Below are 23,425 nucleotides of genomic sequence, written 5' to 3'. Positions count from 1 at the left end.
AGCCTTCAGGAAGGCATTAAAAACCAACACAACCAACCCACACAATTATCTGGTTGGCGCTTAGAAGGAAAGAGCCAGGCTAGGGGTCTGCCAAGATATAAAGATTGGGGCTCAGAGCACTGTCATAGTACCCTCTGGGTTAGAAACATTCCCTTCTGAATCTTAACTCTTTTTACCACACTTTGACATTCCTGGTTAATGCCTGCACCCACTGTGTTAAGTAATTACTACTTGGAAATATCAGCCATGGATGGTAACTTTAAAGGGACACAGAGAATGTGGTTATTAATTCCTTTTTAATCCAGCGTGTGAAATGAAGCAATTTATTACTTTCCTTGCCTGTGGTGGCAGCTAGAATTCCATGAGCAAATCAAAAAGAAAGAATAAAGCTCAAGTGAGAAATTCTGGCTGTGTGTGTTGACTGTTCCTGCCCACTCAGGACCTTGCTTTTACAGCTCATCTCTTTACATACAGAGAAAACAGCTTCTTTCTAATATAAGTAGCCAGACTTGCACCAGAGTGAAGAAGCCAGCTGTAAAAATAGGACTGCTTTTATAAGGCACATAAAATCCGACTGACAAGGCCAGTTGTAAAACTGCACATACTCTCTACATGACTATCCCTGCAACAACCTTTCCCTGTGTAAGGGAATGACCGTGACTCCAGAGCAGACTGAAACTCAGGATAGATATTTTTGGGAGAACTCTGGAAAACCAGCATGGAAGAGTGGAGAATCAAACTCATAGCGGAATTTGCAAAATATTAGATGGATGAGTGATTGTGAATTAATGAATAAATGAATGGAAAACACATAAATACATGAAAAAGTTATTTGCACATATTCATAGATGAGCTTTGAGGTACTTTAACATCATGTATATATGTTAGTTCTTCTTTTGAGATTGACAACTTCCAAGAGACCAAAACCACATTTGTCAGTTGGCCTTGGGGCCTCTAATGGTAGGAGCTAAACTGTTCTTCCCTTTGCCCTTCTGTAGATAAGATTACTTAGAAAGGGTCTCCTAGACTCTTGTCAAATAGCCCCTGAACTTTCTCTCTCTCTCCTTTAAGTAAGATGTGTCAGGATCTGACCTTACCCCATCATTAATTACCCGAGCCATGATGCCCATGAGGATATACTCCCCGCACATATGTGTTTGCACACTCATTTCCCCAAAATGCCCCTCTGAACAAATGAATGGATCATAGACAGGGGTAAGACACCATGATACAAAGCACAGTTTTATTAGGGGGGAAGTAAATGAAAGAAGTGCATGGTAGGGTAGTTGGAGGAAGCAGTAAGACAGAAGCTGTGCATCAGTTTCTGGAGTCCCCACTACTCAGAGTAGAACCTCAGAAGAAGTTCAGATGCTTCCCTTGCTTTGGGAGCATGGATGGGGCCCTAGTTGTGGCCAGGTGGGAAGCTGGAAAGGAAAGGCTTCCTTATATCTACTTGGGAGAAAATCAGGTTGGGAAAAGCTAAATGGGGAAAAATCCTGACAATGTTTCACTGGACCTCCGGCAGGAGGTGGTAGGAGAGGAAGGCAGCTCTTGGGTATGGAGGGAAGAGGAACAGGAGGAAGAGAAGGCTCCATCTGGTAGCCTGGATGTCAGGCAGGCAGTCTGCCCTTACTTCTGTTTATTCTTGGGGGCTTGCTGGGCCACAGGACACTTGTGCTGGGTGAGGATCGCTGTGCCCTTGGATGGGCATTGTTTCTTGGGCTGCAGAGCACATGGATCCTTGGTTTGTGGTCCACGTTTCTTGACATCTGACAGCAGGTGACTGACAGGGCTGCTTCACCTGCTGCTGCTGCTGGGCCTTCCAGGGCAGGCCTTGCCTCAGCTGCTGCCACTGAGAAGACATTGTCACAAGAACCGGGAGGCCTGAAAGAAACCCAGGCAATGGACACCATGAAAAGGGCTCTTTCCACCACCCACCTCTTCTGACACCTAGAGCAGTTTTCTTACAGTGGCCAAGGACATGACAAGTGAATGATAGCCTCAAATTGGTCAATGGATTGATTCACAGGCGCCCATTGTGATCCTCTCCCTTTCATTTTTCTGCTTTGCTATTCTGATTTCCTATCTTACTTTATCCTCCCATAGACTCCTGCCTTAACTAAATACATAATTGATTTCTCAGTATTCCCAGAAAACAAGGTGAGGTGTTAAGTTGAGGATTAAAAGGTAATGCAAATATTTTATAAGATCGAGGCATGAAGTCTTGGTTGACTTGCATTGGGTCTACGATGTCAACTGGCCACCTTGAGTAGTGTGGATGGTGCTGGCAAGGATGGGAGCGCATGTGGTAGAGGACAGGAGCAGTCCCTAATCTAGAGGGAAGTGTCATGATACGTAAGTGTTGGGGAAAAAGCCTGTTCCAAGATCTCAGAGGTCTGAGTTGTAGTCCCCACTCCATGGCTGACCCACCTTGGGATGCTAAGGCTAGTAATTTATTGTAGCCATAGGATAGAGGTTCTAGCCCTCCATGAAGAATTGGGGAACTAAAGGTCACATAGACCACTAGGGGTCTGGGACAAGAGAAGGATGTTACAAGAAGTGGCCCGGTTCAGAGTAGGAGCACTGGGCCAAGAAGGCACAAGCCATGAATTCTAGAACCAAACCAGCCACACACTGGCCAGGCATATTTGTGGGCAATCTGCCTTTTCTGAACATCTATGACCTTATTTGGAAGATGCTGACCGGGAAAGGTCTCTGAGGTCTTCCCAGTTCCAGTGCGTATCTCTGGTTTTGTTTGTAAGTAGCCTTCCTCTCTTCTAAATTCATGATTATAAAGGGAAGCATAGGTTTTGGGTGGTCATCATGATAGTGAGGCATGGGAACGCCAGAGTGTAAAATGCAATATATAACATACCTGCTTCTGCAAACCTAAAAGCAGTGGTTGAAAAGGCTTGCTCATAAGGCTGAAAGGTAGCTTTTTAAGAATGAGAACATTTGCAGGAAACAGAATTGCTACAACACACTCCAGTTCCAGTTCTAAATATCTCCCCGAAATGAGCAAAATCCTCTTGCCATGGAGTGAGACCCAGAATCAGGTAATTAGCCATACTCAGCAATGGTGAGGGATGGAGACTGAATTTCCTAAGTAACAATTAGTGTGACATTTATTTAATTGTCATAAGGTTTAAGTCACTTCTCTGATTACCCAAGAATAGGACAGGAGCCTGCCAAATGTCTGGAGACTGTTGGAGAAGGAGGAAGGGCCTCTCAGGTCTCAGCAGGAGGAATTCATTCCCACTTACCAGAGGCTCAAGCAGGACCCCAGGAGAGAAGCCTGAACAGTTGGACGGCAGCCTCTGCTGGAAACCTTACAAGGCCCCCAGCCAATCTCAGGCACTTGGCATGTTTCTGATTACTTCCTTCCAGGGAATTCATCACCCACTTCTCCCACATGCACTTCCTCCAGGGACTTGTTTGGAAAAACTGGCAAGAAAAACTGGCCTGTTTTTTTTTTTAATTCATTTATTTATTTTCAGCATAACAGTATTCATTATTTTTTCACCACACCCAGTGCTCCATGCAATCCTTGCCCTCTATAATACCCACCACCTGGTACCCCCAACCTCCCACCCCCCCGTCACTTCAAACCCCTCAGATTGTTTTTCAGAGTCCATAGTCTCTCGTGATTCACCTCCCCTTCCAATTTATCCCAAGTCCCAACTCCTCTCTAACTCCCCATGTCCTCCATGCTATTTGTTATGCTCCACAAATAAGTGAAACCATATGATAATTGACTCTCTCTGCCTGACTTATTTCACTCAGCATAATCTCTTCCAGTCCCATCCATGTTGCTACAAAAGTTGGGTATTCATCCTTTCTGATGGAGGCATAATACTTCATAGGGTATATAAACCACATCTTCCTTATCCATTCGTCTGTTGAAGGGCATCTTGGTTCTTTCCACAGTCTGGTGACCATGGCCATTGCTGCTATAAACATTGGGGTACAGATGGCCCTTCTTTTCACGACATCTATATCTTTGGGGTAAATACCCAGGAGGGCAATGGCAGGGTCATAGGGAAGTTCTATTTTTAATTTCTTGAGGAATATCCACACTGTTCTCCAAAGAGGCTGCACCAACTTGCATTCCCACCAACAGTGGAAGAGGGTTCCCCTTTCTCCACATCCCCTCCAACACATGCTGTTTCCTGTCTTGTTAATTTTGTACTGGCCTGTATTGATGGAAAACATAACCAGAGATTCCAGCCTTCCAGGTCCCTATCTAGCTCAATGGACTTCACCTACCTCAGGTGTTTGCTCAAACTCAAGGACTCAAAATCTTTAAAAAATAGAACAAATCTGAGGTGCTTTTCACTGACTTTGAGTTGTAAAAACCATTGAAGAAATAGGAGGAATAGAGAAAATATGGATTTTGGCCACTTCTGGTAAAAATATGAGCATCCCTTCACTGCTCTTACTTCCATTTGTTGAGCACTAAGATCTGGCACTGCCCTGAGCACTGCCTAGTGCTGAGTTCACTCTTCACACCCACCATTCCACTGTAAATTTGTAGCTCCCACAAGGCAAGTGTCACTGTTACCATTTTGTAGATGAGGAAAGTGAGGCTGGGAAAGATCATGTGGCTAACACACAGCAGAAATGGGACTGGGACTCAAATCTGGATGACTCAGGGGATCCAAACATCAGATGGAGAAGTCAAAAGTTTCCTCACAGACCCACAGCAAATATCATCCTCAATGGGAAAAAGCTTGCAGCCTTCCCATTAAGATCAGGAACAAGACAAGGATGCCCACTTTCACCACTCTTGTTCAACATAGTATTAGAAGTCCTAGCAATAGCAATCAGACAACAGAGAGAAATAAAAGGTATCCAAATTGGCAATGAAGAAGTCAAACTCTCTCTCTTCGCAGATGACATGATTCTTTATATGGAAAACCCAAAAGACTCCACCCCCAAACTACTAGAACTCATACAGCAATTCAGCAACGTGGCAGGATACAAAGTCAATGTACAGAAATCAGTGTCTTTCTTATACACTAACAACGAAAATACAGAGAGGGAAATTAGAGAATCGATTCCATTTACTATAGCACCAAGAACCATAAGATACCTGGGAATAAACCTAACCAAAGAGGTAAAGGATCTGTACTTGAGGAACTACAGCAAACTCATGAAGGAAATTGAAGAAGACACAAAAAGATGGAAGACCATTCCATGCTCTTGGATTGGAAGAATAAACTTTGTTAAAATGTCTATACTGCCTAGAGCAATCTATACTTTTAATGCCATTCCAATCAAAATTCCACCAATATTCTCCAAAGAGCTGGAGCAAATAATCCTAAAATTTGTATGGAATCAGAAGAGACTCCGAATCGCTAAGGAAATGTTGAAAAACAAAAATGGAATGGGGGGCATCACGTTACCTGATTTCAAGCTTTATTACAAAGCTGTGGTCACCAAGACAGCATGGTACTGGCATAGAAACAGACACATAGACCAGGGGAACAGAGTAGAGTGCCCAGATATGGACCCTCAACTCTATGGTCAATTAATCTTCGAAAAAACAGGAAAAAATATACAGTGGAAAAAAGACAGTCTCTTCAATAAATGGTGCTGGGAACCACAATGAGATATCACCTCACACCAGTCAGAATGGCTAAAATCAACAAGTCAGGAAATGACAGATGCTGGCGAGGATGCGGAGAAAGGGGAACCCTCCTACACTGTTGGTGGGAATGCAAGCTGGTGCAACCACTCTGGAAAACAGCATGGAGGTTCCTCAAAATGTTGAAAATAGAACTGCCCTATGACCCAGCAATTGCACTACTGGGAATTTACCCTAAAGATACAAACGTAGTGATCCAAAGGGGCACGTGCACCCGAATGTTTATAGCACCAATGTCCACAATAGCCAAACTATGGAAAGAACGTAGATGTCCATAAACAGATGAATGGATCAAGAAGATGTGGTATATATACACAATGGAATACTATGCAGCCATCAAAAGAAATGAAATCTTGCCATTTGCGACAACATGGATGGAACTAGAGTGTATCATGCTTAGCGAAATAAGTCAAGCAGAGAAAGACAACTACCATATGATCTCCCTGATATGAGGAAGTGGTGATGCAACATGGGGGCTTAAGTGGGTAGGAGAAGAATACATGAAACAAGATGGGATTGGGAGGGAGACAAACCATAAGTGACTCTTAATCTCACAAAACAAACTGTGGGTTGCTGGGGGGAGGGGGGTTGGAGAAGGGGGGCGGGCTTATGGACATTGGGGAGGGTATGTGCTTTGGTGAGTGCTATGAAGTGTGTAAACTTGGCGATTCACAGACCTGTACACCTGGGGATAAAATGTATATGTTTATAAAAAATAAAAAATTTTAATAAATAAATAGATGGTTCTGGGAAAACTGGACAGCTATATGTAGAAAAATGAAACTCGACCTTTCTCTTACACCGTACACAAAGATAAACTCAAAATGGATAAAAAACCTCAATGTGAGACAGGAATCCATCAGAATCCTAGAGGAGAACATAAGCAGTAATCTCTTCGATATCAGCCACAACAACTTCTTTCAAGATATGTCTCCAAAGGCAAAGGAAACAAAAGTGAAAATAAACTTTTGGGACTTCATCAAAATCAAAAGCTTCTGCACAGCAAAGGAAACAGTCAAGAAAACAAAGAGGCAACCCACGGAATGGGAGAAGATATTTGCAAATGACAGTGCAGACAAAAGGTTGATATCCAGGATCTATAATGAACTCCTCAAACTCAACACACACAAAACAGGCATTCATATTAAAAAATGGGCAGAAGATATGAACAGAAACTTCTCCAATGAAGATATACAAGTGGCTATCAGACACATGAAAAACTGTTCATCATCACTAGCCCTCAGGGAGATTCAAATTAAAACCACATTGAGATATCACCTTACACCAGTTAGAATGGCCAAAATTAACAATACAGGAAACAACATGTGTTGGAGGGGATGTGGAGAAAGGGGAACCCTCTTCCACTGTTGGTGGGAATGCAGGTTGGTACAGCCTCTTTGAAGAACAGTGTGGAGATTCCTCAAGAAATTAAAAATAGAACTTCCCTATGACCATGCCATTGCACTCTTGGGTATTTACCCCAAAGATATAGATGTCATGAAAAGAAGGGCCATCTGTACCCCAATGTTTATAGCAGCAATGGCCACAGTCGCCAAACTATGGAAAGAACCAAGATGCCCTTCAACAGACGAATGGTTAAGGAAAATGTGGTTCATATACCCTATGGAGTATTATGCCTCCATCAGAAAGGATGAATACCCAACTTTTGTAGCAACATGGACGGGACTGGAAGAGATTATTCTGAGTGAAATAAGTCAGGCAGAGAGAGTCAATTATCATATGGTTTCACTTATTTGTGGAGCATAACAAATAGCATGGAGGACATGGGGAGTTAGAGAGGAGTTGGGACTTGGGATAAATTGGAAGGGGAGGAGAATCATGAGAGACTATGGACTCTGAAAAACAATCTGAGGGGTTTGAAGTGACGGGGGGGTGGGAGGTTGGGGTACCAGGTGGTGGGTATTATAGAGGGCAAGGATTGCATGGAGCACTGGGTGTGGTGAAAAAATAATGAATACTGTTATGCTGAAAATGAAAAATTTAATTAAAAAAAAAGTCTCCTCACAAAGGTCCTTGGTCTCCTACACCACTGCTTGGTGCCTATGATTTTCCCAACCCACCAGAGACTGTTTGCAATGTATTATAGGAGGCTTCTCCTTGAGCACAAGGACAAGAATGAGATGGGCCCCCCAAGCTTAATCAACATGGCATTGCTAATCACCTGCCCACCAGATATTAGCCACTGACGGGTATTAGTGGTGTAGAGGGGTTGGGATAGAATTTAGCCTCTAGGGTAGGGTTGCCAGGTAAAATACAGGACACCTAGTTCCGTTTGAATTTCAGGTAAACAGGATTTAAAAAAATATTTAAAATCAATTAACATATAGTGTATTACTAATTTCAGAGGTAGAGTTTAGTGATTCATCAGTTGCATATAACACCCAGTGCTCATTATATCAAGTGCCCTCTTTAACCAGAATTTTTTTCTTAGTAAAGTATATCTCTAATATTGCATAAGACATACTTATAATACAAAATTACTGGCTAATCTGAAATGTGAATTAAACTCGGGAGTCTGTACTTTTTTTTTCCAATTTATTTATTTTCAGAAAAACAGTATTCATTATTTTTTCACCACACCCAGTGCTCCATGCAAGCTGTGCCCTCTATAATACCCACCACCTGGTACCCCAACCTCCCACCCCCCCACCACTTCAAACCCCTCAGATTGTTTTTCAGAGTCCATAGTCTCTCATGGTTCATCTCCCCTTCCAATTTACCCAAAAGCACATACCCTCCCCAATGTCCATAACCCTACCCCCCTTCTCCCAACCCCCTCCCCCCAGCAACCCACAGTTTGTTTCCTGAGATTAAGAGTCACTTATGGTTTGTCTCCTTCCCTATCCCATCTTGTTTCATGTATTCTTCTCCTACCCACTTAAGCCCCCATGTTGCATCACCACCTCCTCATATCAGGGAGATCATATGATAGTTGTCTTTCTCCGCTTGACTTATTTCACTAAGCATGATACGCTCTAGTTCCATCCATGTTGTCGCAAATGGCAAGATTTCATTTCTTTTGATGGCTGCATAGTATTCCATTGTGTATATATACCACATCTTCTTGATCCATTCATCTGTTGATGGACATCTACGTTCTTTCCATAGTTTGGCTATTGTGGACATTGCTGCTATAAACATTCGGGTGCACGTGCCCCTTTGGATCACTACGTTTGTATCTTTAGGGTAAATTCCCAGTAGTGCAATTGCTGGGTCATAGGGCAGTTCTATTTTCAACATTTTGAGGAACCTCCATGCTGTTTTCCAGAGTGGTTGCACCAGCTTGCATTCCCACCAACAGTGTAGGAGGGTTCCCCTTTCTCCGCATCCTCGCCAGCATCTGTCATTTCCTGACTTGTTGATTTTAGCCATTCTGACTGGTGTGAGGTGATATCTCATTGTGGTTTTGATTTGTATTTCCCTGATGCCGAGTGATATGGAGCACTTTTTCATGTGTCTGTTGGCCATCTGGATGTCTTCTTTGCAGAAACGTCTGTTCATGTCCTCTGCCCATTTCTTGATTGGATTATTTGTTCTTTGGGTGTTGAGTTTGCTAAGTTCTTTATAGATTTTGGACACTAGTCCTTTATCTGATATGTCGTTTGCAAATATCTTCTCCCATTCTGTCAGTTGTCTTTTGGTTTTGTTAACTGTTTCCTTTGCTGTGCAAAAGCTTTTGATCTTGATGAAATCCCAAAAGTTCATTTTTGCCTTTGCTTCCCTTGCCTTTGGCGATGTTCCTAGGAAGATGTTGCTGTGGCTGAGGTCAAAGAGGTTGCTGCCTGTGTTCTCCTCAAGGATTTTGATGGATTCCTTTCTCACATTGAGGTCCTTAATCCATTTTGAATCTATTTTTGTGTGTGGTGTAAGGAAATGGTCCAATTTCATTTTTCTGCACGTGGCTGTCCAATTTTCCCAACACTATTTATTGAAGAGGCTTTTTTCCATTGGACATTCTTTCCTGCTTTGTCGAAGATTAGTTGACCATAGAGTTGAGGGTCTATTTCTGGGCTCTCTATTGTGTTCCATCGATCTATGTGTCTGTTTTTGTGCCAGTACCATGCTGTCTTGATGATGACAGCATTGTAATAAAGCTTGAAGTCCGGAATTGTGATGCCACCAACTTTGGCTTTGTTTTTCAATATCCCTTTGGCTATTCGAGGTCTTTTCTGGTTCCATATAAATTTTAAAATTATTTGTTCCATTTCTTTGAAAAAGATGGATGGTACTTTGATAGGAATTGCATTAAATGTGTAGATTGCTTTAGGTAGCATAGACATTTTCACAATATTTATTCTTCCAATCCAGGAGCATGGAACATTTTTCCATTTCTTTGTGTCTTCCTCAATTTCTTTCATGAGTACTTTATAGTTTTCTGAGTATAGATTCTTAGCCTCTTTGGTTAGGTTTATTCCTAGGTATCTTATGGTTTGGCGTGCAATTGTAAATGGGATTGACTCCTTAATTTCTCTTTCTTCTGTCTTGTTGTTGGTGTAGAGAAATGCAACTGATTTCTGTGCGAAGTCTGTACTTTTTATGCTAAATCTGGGAATTTACTCAAAGGCCTATTTAGATGGCAGGAGGAGCCCTGGTCCCTCATTTGTACTCGTAGCCCCAACGATAGAGAAGGCAGGACTGCTCTGGGAAGCTGATCTACCTTGTACTTATGGCCTAAAACCTTAGCGGCCAGCCTTACTAAAGGCATTGATGTGCTCATTTTTGTCATTATTGGGGGCTACATTGTAAGGCTGCCTGAGAAATGATAGAAATACCTAGAAGTATTTTCGAAAGCACTTTCAAACCCTTGCCTTATTTAATTATCATGACAATCCTGTCAGGTAGTGTAAATCCAATTTTACAGTTTGAAAAAGTAAATCCAAAGAAGTTAACTGACTTGCTCAATGACAGGAAGCAAGCAGGGAGGAGCTCGGGTGGGGCCCTGGCCAGGGGTTCATATCCTATGCATCATAGTGCCCAGCTTCTCTGTGGCACACAAGTGACTGTTGCTTGGTAGGGCCATGGCTCAGGATTTTCCCTGTGCTTTCTATCATATGTGGCTCAGTTTTTAGGGTCAGCCTCACTTACACTTTAGCCCTTCCCTTAATTTCCTATCCCCGCCAGTCCTCACCCCTTTCTCCCCACAAGCCTATCAACTTTAAGAATATAACATTCTATCACAAGACAGGAAACAACATGTGTTGGAGGGATGTGGAGAAAGGGGAACCCTCTTCCACTGTTGGTGGGAATGCAGATTGGTGCAGCCTCTTTGGAGAACAGTGTGGAGATTCCTCAAGAAATTAAAAATAGAACTTCCCTATGACCCTGCCATTGCACTCCTGGGTATTTACCCCAAAGATACAGATGTCATGAGAAGAAGGGCCATCTGTACCCCAATTTTTATAGCAGCAATGGCCATGGTCTCCAAACTATGGAAAGAACCAAGAAGTCCTTCAACAGACGAATGGATAAGGAAAATGTGGTCCATATACACTATGGAGTATTATGCCTCCATCAGAAAGGATGAATACCCAACTTTTGTAGCAACATGGATGGGACTGGAAGAGATTATGCTGAGTGAAATAAGTCAGGCAGAGAGAGTCAATTATCATATGGTTTCACTTATTTGTGGAGCATAACATATAGCATGGAGGACAACGGGTGTTAGAGAGGAGAAGGGAGTTGGGGTAAATTGGAAGGGGAGGTGAATCATGAGAGACCATGGACTCTGAAAAACAATCTGAGGGGTTTGAAGTGATAGGGGGGTGGGAGGTTGGGGTACCAGGTGGTGGGTATTATAGAGGGCAAGGATTGCATGGAGCACTGGGTGTGGTGAAAAAATAATGAATACTGTTATGCTGAAAAAAAATTAATAATAAAAAAAAGAATATTAACATTCTAAAGAAGTAAAGTAACATTCTGGGTTCTAGATCCCACGTTTTGCCTTCCACTTTTGCCACCTCCACGCCTCTCTTCCTGGCTCCCACTCCACTTTGCTTGTCTAGATTCAAGACCTCCAGAAGGGAAGGAGATAGCAAAACAGATTTGGCATGGCATTCTCATGTGCCTGCATCTGGAAGGCATCAGTGTATGTGTGCTACCTACAAATGGAGCAATGACGCCCTCCTTTCATCAGGCACACACACAGCTTCTCCATGGACTCCTCATTTTCCCCAGTCTGCTCTCTGGCCTCCTGTTTGGTTCATACCCAACTCCTGCTTAGTTCTGGGAGCTCTCTCTAGTTATGCAACTGAGTGTATAGAACAACTATCATTGTATCACAGTGTATGTGTATCACACTGTCATCTCTGAGGATGCTCCATGAGTGGCTGGGATAGACAGCCAGACATCTGGCTGTGAGCTCTAGGTCCTGTTTATGTATGTGAGCAGTCAACCTCATAGCATCCAAAACAAGTTTCCTGAAACCCTGGAACTCAACTTTTCCATTAGCCACGTTATCTCCATTTTACAGAGAGGGAAACTGAGTCTTGGTCCAGGATCACACAGTGGCTCATGCGGAATGCAGGGCTAGATCACAGAGCCTCCTGACTTACAGATCTTGTCAGTCAGCTGAAGTGCCTGAACTACGAGGCGGCTTCTGGCAAAGGCTCTGTTAAAGACAGAACTAGGAAGCTGGTTCTCTCCCTCCTCCTGTCCGACCTCTTTTCTTTCCTCCCTGGCTCTCAGTGTCATCCTTCCCATGAGCCTGTTTCCTCTCTCCTCTAACAGACCCCAACCAGTCCCTTGCCACCACACTGCTAGGCCCGGGTGCAGTTTGATTAGCTGCTCAACTTAGAGACACTTCCATATAAAAATTTTCACAATAGTCTATGAAGAAAGCTAATTGTATAATAAATTTATAAATAAGAAAGCTGGCTCCAATCGTGGATGAATCTTAAATCTAGAAAATAGGGTTGTCCCAAGTCTCTTACATCTAAAATGGTTGATTTCCAGATACCCTGGCTGGCTAGGGAGTGGATCATTCTTTCAAAGGAGGAGGGGAGGCTTGCTGGCACCCTCAAACCAGCCTATACAAACAACTGTCTAGGGAAGGTGTGCCCTGAGAAACTCAGTGGACCAGGGACTCCACTCCCGCCATCCAGTCTGGCCTTGGCTCTGTCACCTGGCAAGTCCTGAGTCCTGCATCTGCTCTTTCATCCTCAAAGGCCATGTTGGACTCAAACCAGGAAGCCAGGCTCTGCAACTTGCCTCCCCAGGGAGCAGACACCTGAGAACAGGTGTGTGTCATGACTCCATCAGGGAGGGGAGGGCACAGGCAAGACTCATTTCTGAAGGTGAGTCAAGGCTTGAGAAAACCCAAACCCACCCTGTGGACAAACAGTGAGATGACTGAGACAGAGAGACCTGATCCTGGGAGAGGACCCTCTCAGAGACACTGCTAATCACTTAGCTATCAATCCAAACATTTTTCTACCAGGGTACTTTTGGGGAAAGAAGGGTTGTTGATGGCTCCATCTGGACAAAAATGGAACATATTTATTATGCTATCTGTAAGGAGGAAGCAAGAAAAGGAAAAAAAAAAAAAAAAAGAGCTCTAGTTTACTCATGAGAGGATTTTATAATGGGAGGGCTGTGCTTGGCAGGGAGGACAGCGGAGTTTGGGCCTGCCAGCATTCCTGTATTTCAGCTGCCTGTTCAGTGAAATGAACATTTAAAACTGAGCAAATTACATTTCATTAAAGAAAATCATAATCATGTCATACGTGTTTTGTCTAGAGTTCTGGTACATACTTAACCAGCAGTCACTGTTCAGGACATTTCTGTTTGGAATTCCTTTCTCCATTAATTAGTTGGTGATCTGTCAACAAAAATTTCAGAACATGCTTCTTAGAGAGACTTTGTGACCTTTATAAATGTGGGAAATCCATTTGCAGCATGGATTAGTTCAGCCTCTAATTTTTCTATTTGCAGATAAGATGCTCAGTTACTGGTGTTGGGTATTCTGTGAAGTAATATTGAAATCAGTCCTATGGAGAGAGAAGAGGGAAAGGATAAGGTTCCAGAAATATGTGAGCCATTTATCTCCTCTTCCACCCCTCCTTGCTTTATTTCTCTAAGATCCCCAGCAGTTCTAGGAGTTTGATAAAGGTGTAAAAGGAGTCCTGGATGGTGAGAGTCTGGTTCTGACACAACATCTGCAAACTGTCACCTGAAGAATCTGAAGACTGTCTGTGGAAGAGGAGAGGTGTGTGGGAAAAGTGCACACCTCTGGAAAGATGGCCAGGGTTAGCCTCTTGGAAGTTGAGTGGAGCTGAAGCACTGGTCACCCTGTCCTTGGACATGACATGGTGTGGTTAGAGGCAAGAGAAGGAGCCAAGAGGGTTAAGAAACTGCTCTACTGATACTCACCCCTTACTGGCTGTGAGGTCTTAGACATGGCCCTTAATGTTTCCCAGATTCGATTTTCCTGTTTTCCAATATAAGGAGTTTGGCTACAACTCCCTCAAGGGCCCCAGGGAGCCTCCATTCTATAAATGTATGGGTTTGGGAAAGTCTGGGAAGGCAGCTGAGTTCCTCCTTGGGGGGCTAATCATGAGCGGAGTACACTGATGCTGCGTTTGGACTCAGATGAAGAGTGCTGTCTTGATCAGAGCCATCTACTGGGGGAGGGATAAGTGACCAGGGGATACAGTCAGGTAATCCTAGTTAGCCTGAAGCAGAGGGAGAGATGTTAACACTTACGTGTGAGAATGGCTAATAGACTTGACGAAGGAGAGAGGGTATGAACTGTTCAAAAATCCTGTACAAGCTGACACCATGTGTAATTCCTACCTTGGCTCCCAGCTTCCCTTAACTCAGCCCCAGACAAGGCTATTGCTGTTGACAAAACTCACCTCATGCTTTCTTGCCTCAAATCATTTGATCTGTAATGACACACCATTTTCAAGTCTCCTAATGAAACTCAGGGTAATCTTTAGGAAGGATTTTAAATATTACTTTCTCTGTGACTGCTTTCCTAAATCTTTCCCAAAAGATAGGTTTTCCTCTTCTGCTCAGCACTCACACCTTTTTATTTATATGTACCATGATCACTTTTTATGTAATATTTCAATTGAATATGTCTAAATTATGTACTAATCTCAGCATCACATGTACATTCTCTGATGGAAAGAGCCGTTTCACTCTCATCATATATCCATGTGTTTATCATCTATCCCCTGTACTAGCCAAATGCATGTTATACCCACTCTATGAATGTGGAAAAATGAATGTTTTATCAATGAATGAGTTCAACTGAATGATAAACCCACTGTTAGACATTTTGGCTTAACAGTCAGAGTCAATGAAGTCTCAAGATGCTTTATGAACTAGTCCTTCTTTTCAAGGTCAGGTTGATGCCTGCCTTCTCTAAGTAGCTCTTTCTGTTTTCCAAGCATATGCATTATCTGTGAAGACCTGTGCTGACATCACCCACACCTGTAAGAGGTCCAGGTACCTATGGATGCATGTGTGTGTGTGTATTACACACACACACACACACACACAGGGGACTTCATTCTAACTAGGCAAACTGCAAGCTTCCCAGGGGCAGGAAAGATGTTGAGGACAGAACTTCTACTCTGGTAAGAACTGGTGTTGGCCAGTGAGTACACTAGCTAGTTGGTGGGTGGGTGGTCCAATTACTAAAGGATGCTGTTGAGTGAGTTGGGAAGTGAGTGAAAGAAGGAAGGTGAGTAATGATCTGACAAACTAGCTGACTGCCCGCCTAGCTCACTAAACAACTGACTAGTTGTCTGGTTGAGTATTTGACTAGTTGATTTCCTGATCGTTTGGCTGACGGGTTGTCTGATGGCTAATCTGAAAGACAAATCTTGGTATAGTATAACAAAGGGGGTTTCCCTTTGGGACATAGGCTAATGGTATAGAACAAAAATCATGCTTTAGATAGGAGTTCCTAAGGAATGTAACCTATGAGTTGGACAGGCATCTCTTAATTTGTTTGCTTTGTATCACTGAGGCGTTCACTGTGCTTTACATTCCTGGTCAGCTGAGCTTACTGGACACAACCTCAAGCAAAACCCAGAGAGAGGCAACCGTGGTGGAACAGTAGCTCTCTTCCTCGCAGGAGGTGGTTGGGGCAAAAAGACATTTCCATTTATGGGCACTGCCCACTGAGGAATCTGATTTTTCCCTGAGACTTGGTCGCTGGAAGCAAGGAGCTGGGGCTCAAATTATTCCTCGGGCCAAAGAAAGGACCTCTGTGATGGTGACTGAGATAGAGAACCAAACCAAACAGACAAATAAGCAGATACCACAAGTTGGGCCAGTTTATCTGTTGATGCCCTTGAGGAAATGGCCGCAAAAGGCAGCAAACAAGGGCTGCCGGCCTCAGCTCAGACAGTGCCTGGTGATGCCTGACATTCCAAGCTAGGACCAGGGCTCACAGAGCTCTGAGCTGCCAGCCTGAGCTGTGGTTGGCCTTCCACATCATCAGTAGAGGGAAGTGGTGGGACAATACTTCACATCCATAGTAATTAAGCCACTCCGTGCCCAAACCCTTTGGTAATTTCCCACAGACCTCAGGAGAAAGTATACAGTTGTTGACATGATTTCAAAGGGGCTTCACACTCTGGACCCTGAGACTCTAGTCTCATCCCTCCCATCAAACCACCTTCCTTTCTCTCTGTACAAGTGCTCTACTCTTCCAGCCATAAGTCTTGATGAACTGTTTACCGGTTGTTTTCTTTTCTTTCTTTCTTTTTTTTTTTTTCCCAAAGCTTTATTTATTTATTTATTTGACAGAGATCACAAGTAGGCAGAGAGGCAGGCAGAGAGACAGAGGGAAGCAGGCTCCCTACTGAGCAGAGAGCCCGATGCGGGGCTCAATCCCAAGACCCTGGGATCATGACCTGAGCTGAAGGCAGAGGCTTTAACCCACTGAACCACCCAGGCACCCCTACAAGTTGTCTTAATAATGTGCTGTTTTCTCATTCTTCTGCCAATAAGCCACTCCCTCTGCCTGAAGTACCTGGCCCTAATTTGCACCTGATTAATCTTAGAATCTCAGACACTAGTTCATTTCTTTTCTGAACATCCCTCATTATGTTACTTTGACCTTGGTGTCAGTGTTTGCACAGGAAGCTCCTGTCTTAGCACCCATTCTGCGGTTTGGGGATGGGCTATCTTCTGCTCTGTCCTGTGTTAGCTGTGAGCCTCTTGAGGGCAGGAACATTCCTACTTTTCTTCAACATCTGTTTGTAGTAGTAGGGTGCCTCATTCGTAATAGATACACATTGAATTTGTGTTCAGACAAATAATATGTGGCCAGTTCAGGGTCTACATAGTTGTGGGCTCTCCCACTGTGTGACTGGGAAGAGCAACAACACCCTCCATCTGATGAAGCAGAGCACAGTCCTTCCACGTCGTCAGGGCTCACCCTTCTTGGTGCCTTTCCTCTCCCTTTACTGACACCTGTCAAACATGCCTTCCAAGTGCTTTGTTTTCCACTGTGCTTTCTTTCTTGTTGGATCACAAGCAGGAATCTATTTTTCTCCATCCGGGTTCCTTCCTCTGACTCAGGGCCTTAGACATCCTTTGCATACAGGGGAACCTGATAAAGGTCGGCTTTTCTAGGATGATATTCACAACTCAAAAGAAGACAACGCTGGCATCAGTAATTATAAGGGGTAGAAATTCAGCAATCACTTTACATGGGTGAATTAGGCTATCCTGTGTTCATAAATATTTTGCTGCCTCTGCTCCTCTCCCCCAGGAAGTATCCTACCCTGCCCACTGGCAATGGAGATGTGGCTATGGGGCTTGCTTTGCCCATAAAGTGTAAATTCTAGGAGCTGCAGTTCGTACACTGTCTTGCCACTCTGCTATAAGGACTGACCATGTTCCAGATTGAGGCTGCTCTGTCAGCTTGTATCCCAAAGTCAAATTAATGTGCAGAAGGGCTGTGACTGACCCTCAGTGGACATCTAAGGTGAGGGAGAGGTAAGACTTTGCTCTTTTGAGCCCCTGAGATTGTAGGCTCATTGGCAGTTGAAGCGTGATTTGGCCTACCCTGATCAATACACGAGGATATGAAAGAGATGACTTCTTTCTTAGAAGGAGATTCTATTCCTACTTCTGCTTGACTCTGCCCAAAGGGAAAGTAAATGATGAAGTCTAGTGCATACTAACTGATAGCCAACCCTGTGACTTGGCTGTGTGCATATGTGTATGTGTGTGTGGAGTGTGTCCATCCATGTGCAGATGTAAATGTGACTGCAGAGGTAGGATGGAAAAGAAGGAAGAAGAGGGAAATGAAGGGGTAACATGGGCTTACACGGTATACAACAAGTGCTATCTGCTTGTGGGCAACTGATATTTTCCTACAAATGACTTTCTGTCTGTGGTTGGGGAACAAAATAAACCATCTCTTTCCCAACTCTGACCACAGGACCTTGTGCCAAAGCACATCACAAGTAGCCCCTAGGCAGTTGGGGGAGAGTGCCACCTGCAGGTCCTGTCCGGCTAGTGCAACTGTTTCCAATTTCAAGAGTGCCTCCCTCAGAAGGCTGGTACAGACCAGGGGGCAGGGAGGCCTCAGATGCAGAGGAGACCTTAGGGATTCCTCCTCCTCACTCTACAGGCAAAGAAATCTAAGGACCTCAGCTGGAACTCTTCTCATCCCAGTGGTCTCATTAAGCTGGATCATGTTATCCTCAGAGGGAAAGACCAGTTCCTCCCCACTGGAGTCAATGCCTTTCCAAGGTTTCCTTGCTGGCTCACCATGGAGTTGGGGTTTGATGAAGGCAGAATGACTTGAGTCAGTGCATGGGAGATGGGGGAAGGACTCAGTGGGGGTCAGGAAAGCCAAACTGAATGGAGAGCAAGAGAAACTCTCCCTGCAAAGGTTTCCAATTACTGAACAGCTGTTATGTAAAATCCAAGGTTCTCTACATGGTTGCCCCCAATCCCTGCAGGAGAAACACAAAACCAGTGTTTGGTCGATGAGGAGACTGAAACCCAGAGAGATTAAATAACTTGTCCCAAGTCATGTGACTGGTAAATGATTGGACCAGAATCCAAGCCTCCATCAGTCTGGTTCTAAGACTGCCCTGAATGGTATCATGCTGCCTCTTTCCAAACGACAAGCTCCCCAAGTCTCCTCAACCCTCCAGCATAATGCATGCGGACAGGCATGGCACAGATGACACAGGCCACACTGTGTGGTTCTTTTAGAGAGTCAGTGGACCGCAACATGAGAAGTTGCTGAGCAGACACAGACAGTGTTTTGAACAGCAGGACAGCTTGGGTTAATGGGAGACCTAGCAATGCCAAGCTCTATGTTTGTTGAACAAACAGGCAGTGTGAGACAGGAAGACAATGGATACAACAGAGTGTGACTATCTCTAGGCCCCCAAGTGCAGCACACTAGGAAAGCCATAGCATCGTTGTAGTGGGGTCCATGCTGAGAATGAGTGAACTGGCTTTATTGACTAGATAATCTGGTGACATGTCTCCCTGGTGTCTGTTCACCTTTGGTTGTAGTCAAGCTGTTAGCATGGTCCTGTCTAAAGGCTGCTTTGGTTTCATTTTAGTAAAAGAGGAAACCACAATTAGCACAGATTCCCCAAATGGAAGGTGAATCCTGAGATGTAAGAGCTGGGCTGAAGGCCCATACAGTCCAGGGGTTATTCCCATTGATGACCTCACAGGACAGTCTCTAATTTCAAGTAGGAGAGATTTTGCACAAGGATGCTTTAATTACCACTCAGCTCCTGCTCTTCCTCCTGCAAAGAACTTCTTTACTTATTTACTTATGTTGGAGTAGGAGGAGCTTATAGTCAGCCTGAATCTGGGCTGCATGGGCTCCTTTGTTGGTACCTGCAGGTGTCCTGAGTGTGTACCTGGCCTTGCTTACCTCCTTACAAGGTTACCATCCTTGCTCTCTGATCCTGTCTCTATTTCCTTCCAATTTCCATGCCACCTGTCCTGTAACCACAGGTGCACCCCCCCCAATATAGCAAAGCAGTCACTATTCTATTAACCATCCCAGGCCGTCCTAAGGAGTATTCAAATGAGTCTTTGGAACCAAGATTCTGCTTTTACAACTCTCCCCACAGCAGACCATCATAATATGACATGAAGGGAGACCAGGAGGAAACTTTATTTTTTTTTTTCTTAACTAATCTCTATACCCAACATGGGGCTTGAACTCACAACCCCAAGATCAAGAGTCACATGCTCTACTGACTGAGCAAGCTAGGCACCCCAGGAGGAAACTTTATTAAGATTATGTTGACTGGTGGCACTCCCCTGCCTGTCCACAAAGAGAATAACATGTATGCATGCATATATGCACAGAAGTGCACACAGACACACACACACACACTTTGTCTGCAGGGAACCAATGTACAAGCTATCACCCTGATTCAGTCTTATGCAAGGAATAAAATAAGAATATTCTGTGAAGACTTGAACTTGTGGCTGACAACTGTTAATCAGTCTTTGTTTTTTTAAAGATTAACTTATTTGAGAGAGAGAGAGAGAGAGAATGCAGGCCCAAGAGAGAGCAAGATAGCAAGTAAGAGCGGGAATGAGTGGGCACAAATGGACACAAGTGGGGTGGGAGAAGGGCAGAGGGAGAGAGACAAGCTAACTCCCTTCTGAGCAGGGAGCCCTACAACAAAACAGGGTTTGATCCCAGGACCCTAAGATCATGACCCGAATGGAAAGCAGATGCTTAACTGACTAGGTGTCCCTTTAATTTGTCTTAAACATGACAAGTTAATCTCTCTCTCTCTCCCAACAGAGAAGCTCTAGCTCCATGTACATGTGTCTTGCCATTTACTCTTTGTTTCCTGAAGGCCATTATAAGCAAGGAAAAGTCTTCTGGCCAGTTAGTTCCATGAAGGACAGAAGTTGTAGCTTAGCACCCTATGAAACATCATCCAGACTTTTTTTCACCATGTACCATATGAAATGCAGATGAGAAGAGCCCACCCCTTATTTGCTCTGGAAGGGCTTCTAGCCCAATCATCAGGGGAAAGTAGAATGAGTCAAAAAGATGGGCTTTTATGAAAGGCAGATCTATATTTGAAACCAAGCTCTTCAGCTACTAACTGTGTAGTCTTGGGCAAAGTTTGTTTCCTCCTTGGGTCTCATTTTCTTCAGTAGCAAGTAAGAATTATTATTTTTATGGTATAAATTGGTATTAATAGGCTAAATGTTAAAATCCTAGTATAGTACCTTGCTTGTAGAAGTAACACTCCTTTTAAATATACATATGTGTATACGCATATGTGTATATGTGTACATACATATAAATCTAAAACTGTCAGCAGATGGTATGTTATTGATTCCCTAGAGGGTGGTAAGTTAGTCCCAAGGTGAGAGATCTTAAAATATCGCTGTGGATTTTAGCTAAGTTTGCTCTATGCCTCCATGACAAAGCCATACAAAATGACCTGGTACCTGGATAGTCCCACCCTGTCCCTACCTCCAAGGGATTTCCGTGACTGTGACTACTTAGGGATAATGGGGAGATTAAATAAAGATTGGAGTGAGTGAGTCACCTTATAGTGAGTCAGAACAGGAAAGAAGCTGAGAAAGAATCCAGCAAGCCCAAGGTGGCCTTGTGAAGGTTAGGACGTGAAGGGAAAGGAAATAACTTGCCCAGTAACACACAGAAGGCCAATGGCAGAACTAAGATAATGACTCGGGTCTCTTGACTCTCTGTTAAGTGCTCTTTATTTGAAGTGGTTGTGCCTTCTAAAACCCATTGAAGGAGAACCTCATGGTCCCATCAGCTCTAGGGGACAGAGGAGACTCGAGCCAAAGGGCTGGGTGGAGGACCGAGAACAGGAAGAATGGTTGACTTTTTATTTCATCAGAGAGCAAGATGGGATGAATCAGTCTGGTACCTGATAGCCAGCATAAATATTCCAGAAGAGAGGACTACATACCAGGAACCAGGGGTCAGATGTCAATAGTGACTGTCTCTGCCACTGGGTAGGACATCCAGATGACAGTAGCCTTTCTCACACACACACACACACACACACACACACACACACACACACACATACACACAGGGCCAGAGGGCACCACAGTGACCCAGGAAGAGTTTCAGCAGATTCAGGCACAGGGCATACCTGTTGTGTCTTCAGTGCCAGGCATGTGTGATTCCCCCAGGAATGGTAGGCAGCAAGGTCACATGTACCAACATGTAGGAGAAGGTGGAGCAGGCTGCCTGGGCCACACCCACAGGCAGGACTCTCACTAAAGGATTCTTGGTGGCTAGATCTGGAGCCTTGCTGCAGAAATCCATCACCAGCCAGGGATCCCCTGGGGCATAGCCACTGGCAGCTGAGAGAAGTCTTCACTTTCCCAGGGAGTCTGTGGAGGAAAGGAAGGGCAGACCACCACTGCCTGTCTGCTTGAATTTCTAACTGGGGACTGGAAGGTCGAGTCGTTCTCATTTACAGCTTAGAAAAGTTAAGTTGTCCAAGGTTATTCAATGAGAAACGGAAGAAGGGATTTGAACCCAGATCTCTCAGGCTTCAAGGTGGGTGGGCGTTCTTTTTCACACCACCTTTCAGGGGATTTTTTAATTTGAAATATATAACTCTATTCTTCTCTGAGGAAGACACACCTCCTTCCAAGCCCTAGCATCAGCCTGTCTCCCTGGGATCTCAAGGTGATGGTCAGACATCCCTACTGGAATATGGCAGGGACCTATAGAAAGCTGAGAGGACAAGCTGCTGGGACATGAGAACAGGGGCTCCATGCTCTGGCGCCATCACGTGAGTGAGAGTGCCACCATGAGTATGTGTGTCTGTGCGTTCAGGTGTTTGTGAGTGTTTGTCAGTGTGTGGTCACTTCTATGTGATTGACAGCATGTAATTGTGTGTCAGTGTGTGATCAGTTGTAACCTCATGTGAGGGGTTATGAATGTTTATGTGTGGGACTATGTGCATGGGTGTGCAAGCATGAGTGAGTGGGCAAGAGTGAATGTGTTTGGGGCTGATTTCAGCAGGTATATTCTAGCACACACAGGTGTTGCTAACTGCGTGGTTGAAATATTAAAACCACTTCTGTGAGAGGTAGCAGATAGCCACCACACCAACTCCCCCTACCACCAGTATTCCTGCCACTACCCTGAATGGCCCACAGAGTCCTCTGCACCACTGAGAGACTAGGGGCCCATAAATGTCACATCAGTGCTTCTGGAATGCTGCTTTATCTTCTGCTCTCAATGCTCAATGTCAAATTGCAAAGTTGTAGAATGCACATCGAATAACAACCCACTGTGTGCAATTTATGTGAGGGTGTGAACACACACAAGTGCCTACTCTTGTGCAAACAAGTGTGAATGTGTGGAGGTTTGTAAACATGCTGACTTTGCCTCACGAATGAATTGATGGGTTCTGGGTTCTGAAAAGACAGGATCTGGGCTTTAGGCTTCTGCTAGCTGCTAGCACAGTCAGAGCACTTGCTGGGTCACAAAGGATGGAAACCAGAGAGCCAGAGCGCCCGAGTTTGCCTCTCAGCTCCACCGCTACAGGCTGTTATTACTAGAAGCAAGGAGGGAGCTTCTCTGAAGTTCAGTCCTCTACCCATGAAGGGAATAGTCATACCTACTTCCGTAGGGTGGTGTCAATGTGTACGAAATTTGGCACACCTGTGTCCCTCAGGACTTTGCTCCCGTACTTGCTTCTTCAGCTTGTCAGGCTCCCTGCTTGCCTCCAGGGAGTATGGCCTGCCTCACAGAGACTGGGTTGACTGTCCAAATGGTAGCTGAGA

At 44.3% G+C, this 23,425-nt stretch overlaps 1 protein-coding gene across 1 annotated transcript; it reads right to left on the bottom strand.

Moving 5' to 3' along the window:
• Window positions 1-1,432: 1,432 nt before the first annotated feature.
• Window positions 1,433-21,823, bottom strand: SPRR4 (small proline rich protein 4). The gene is given in 3 exon segments (XM_044236529.1): window positions 1,433-1,756; window positions 1,758-1,884; window positions 21,775-21,823. Coding segments are annotated over 3 exon segments (279 nt in total). The 5' UTR covers window positions 21,800-21,823; the 3' UTR covers window positions 1,433-1,629.
• Window positions 21,824-23,425: the final 1,602 nt, after the last annotated feature.

This window comes from Neovison vison, chromosome 2, assembly GCF_020171115.1.
Source record: "Neovison vison isolate M4711 chromosome 2, ASM_NN_V1, whole genome shotgun sequence".
Taxonomy (NCBI): Eukaryota; Metazoa; Chordata; class Mammalia; order Carnivora; family Mustelidae; genus Neogale; species Neogale vison.
The sequence above is the reverse complement of the archived record's forward strand: the minus strand, read 5'-3'. Positions and strand labels throughout refer to the sequence as shown.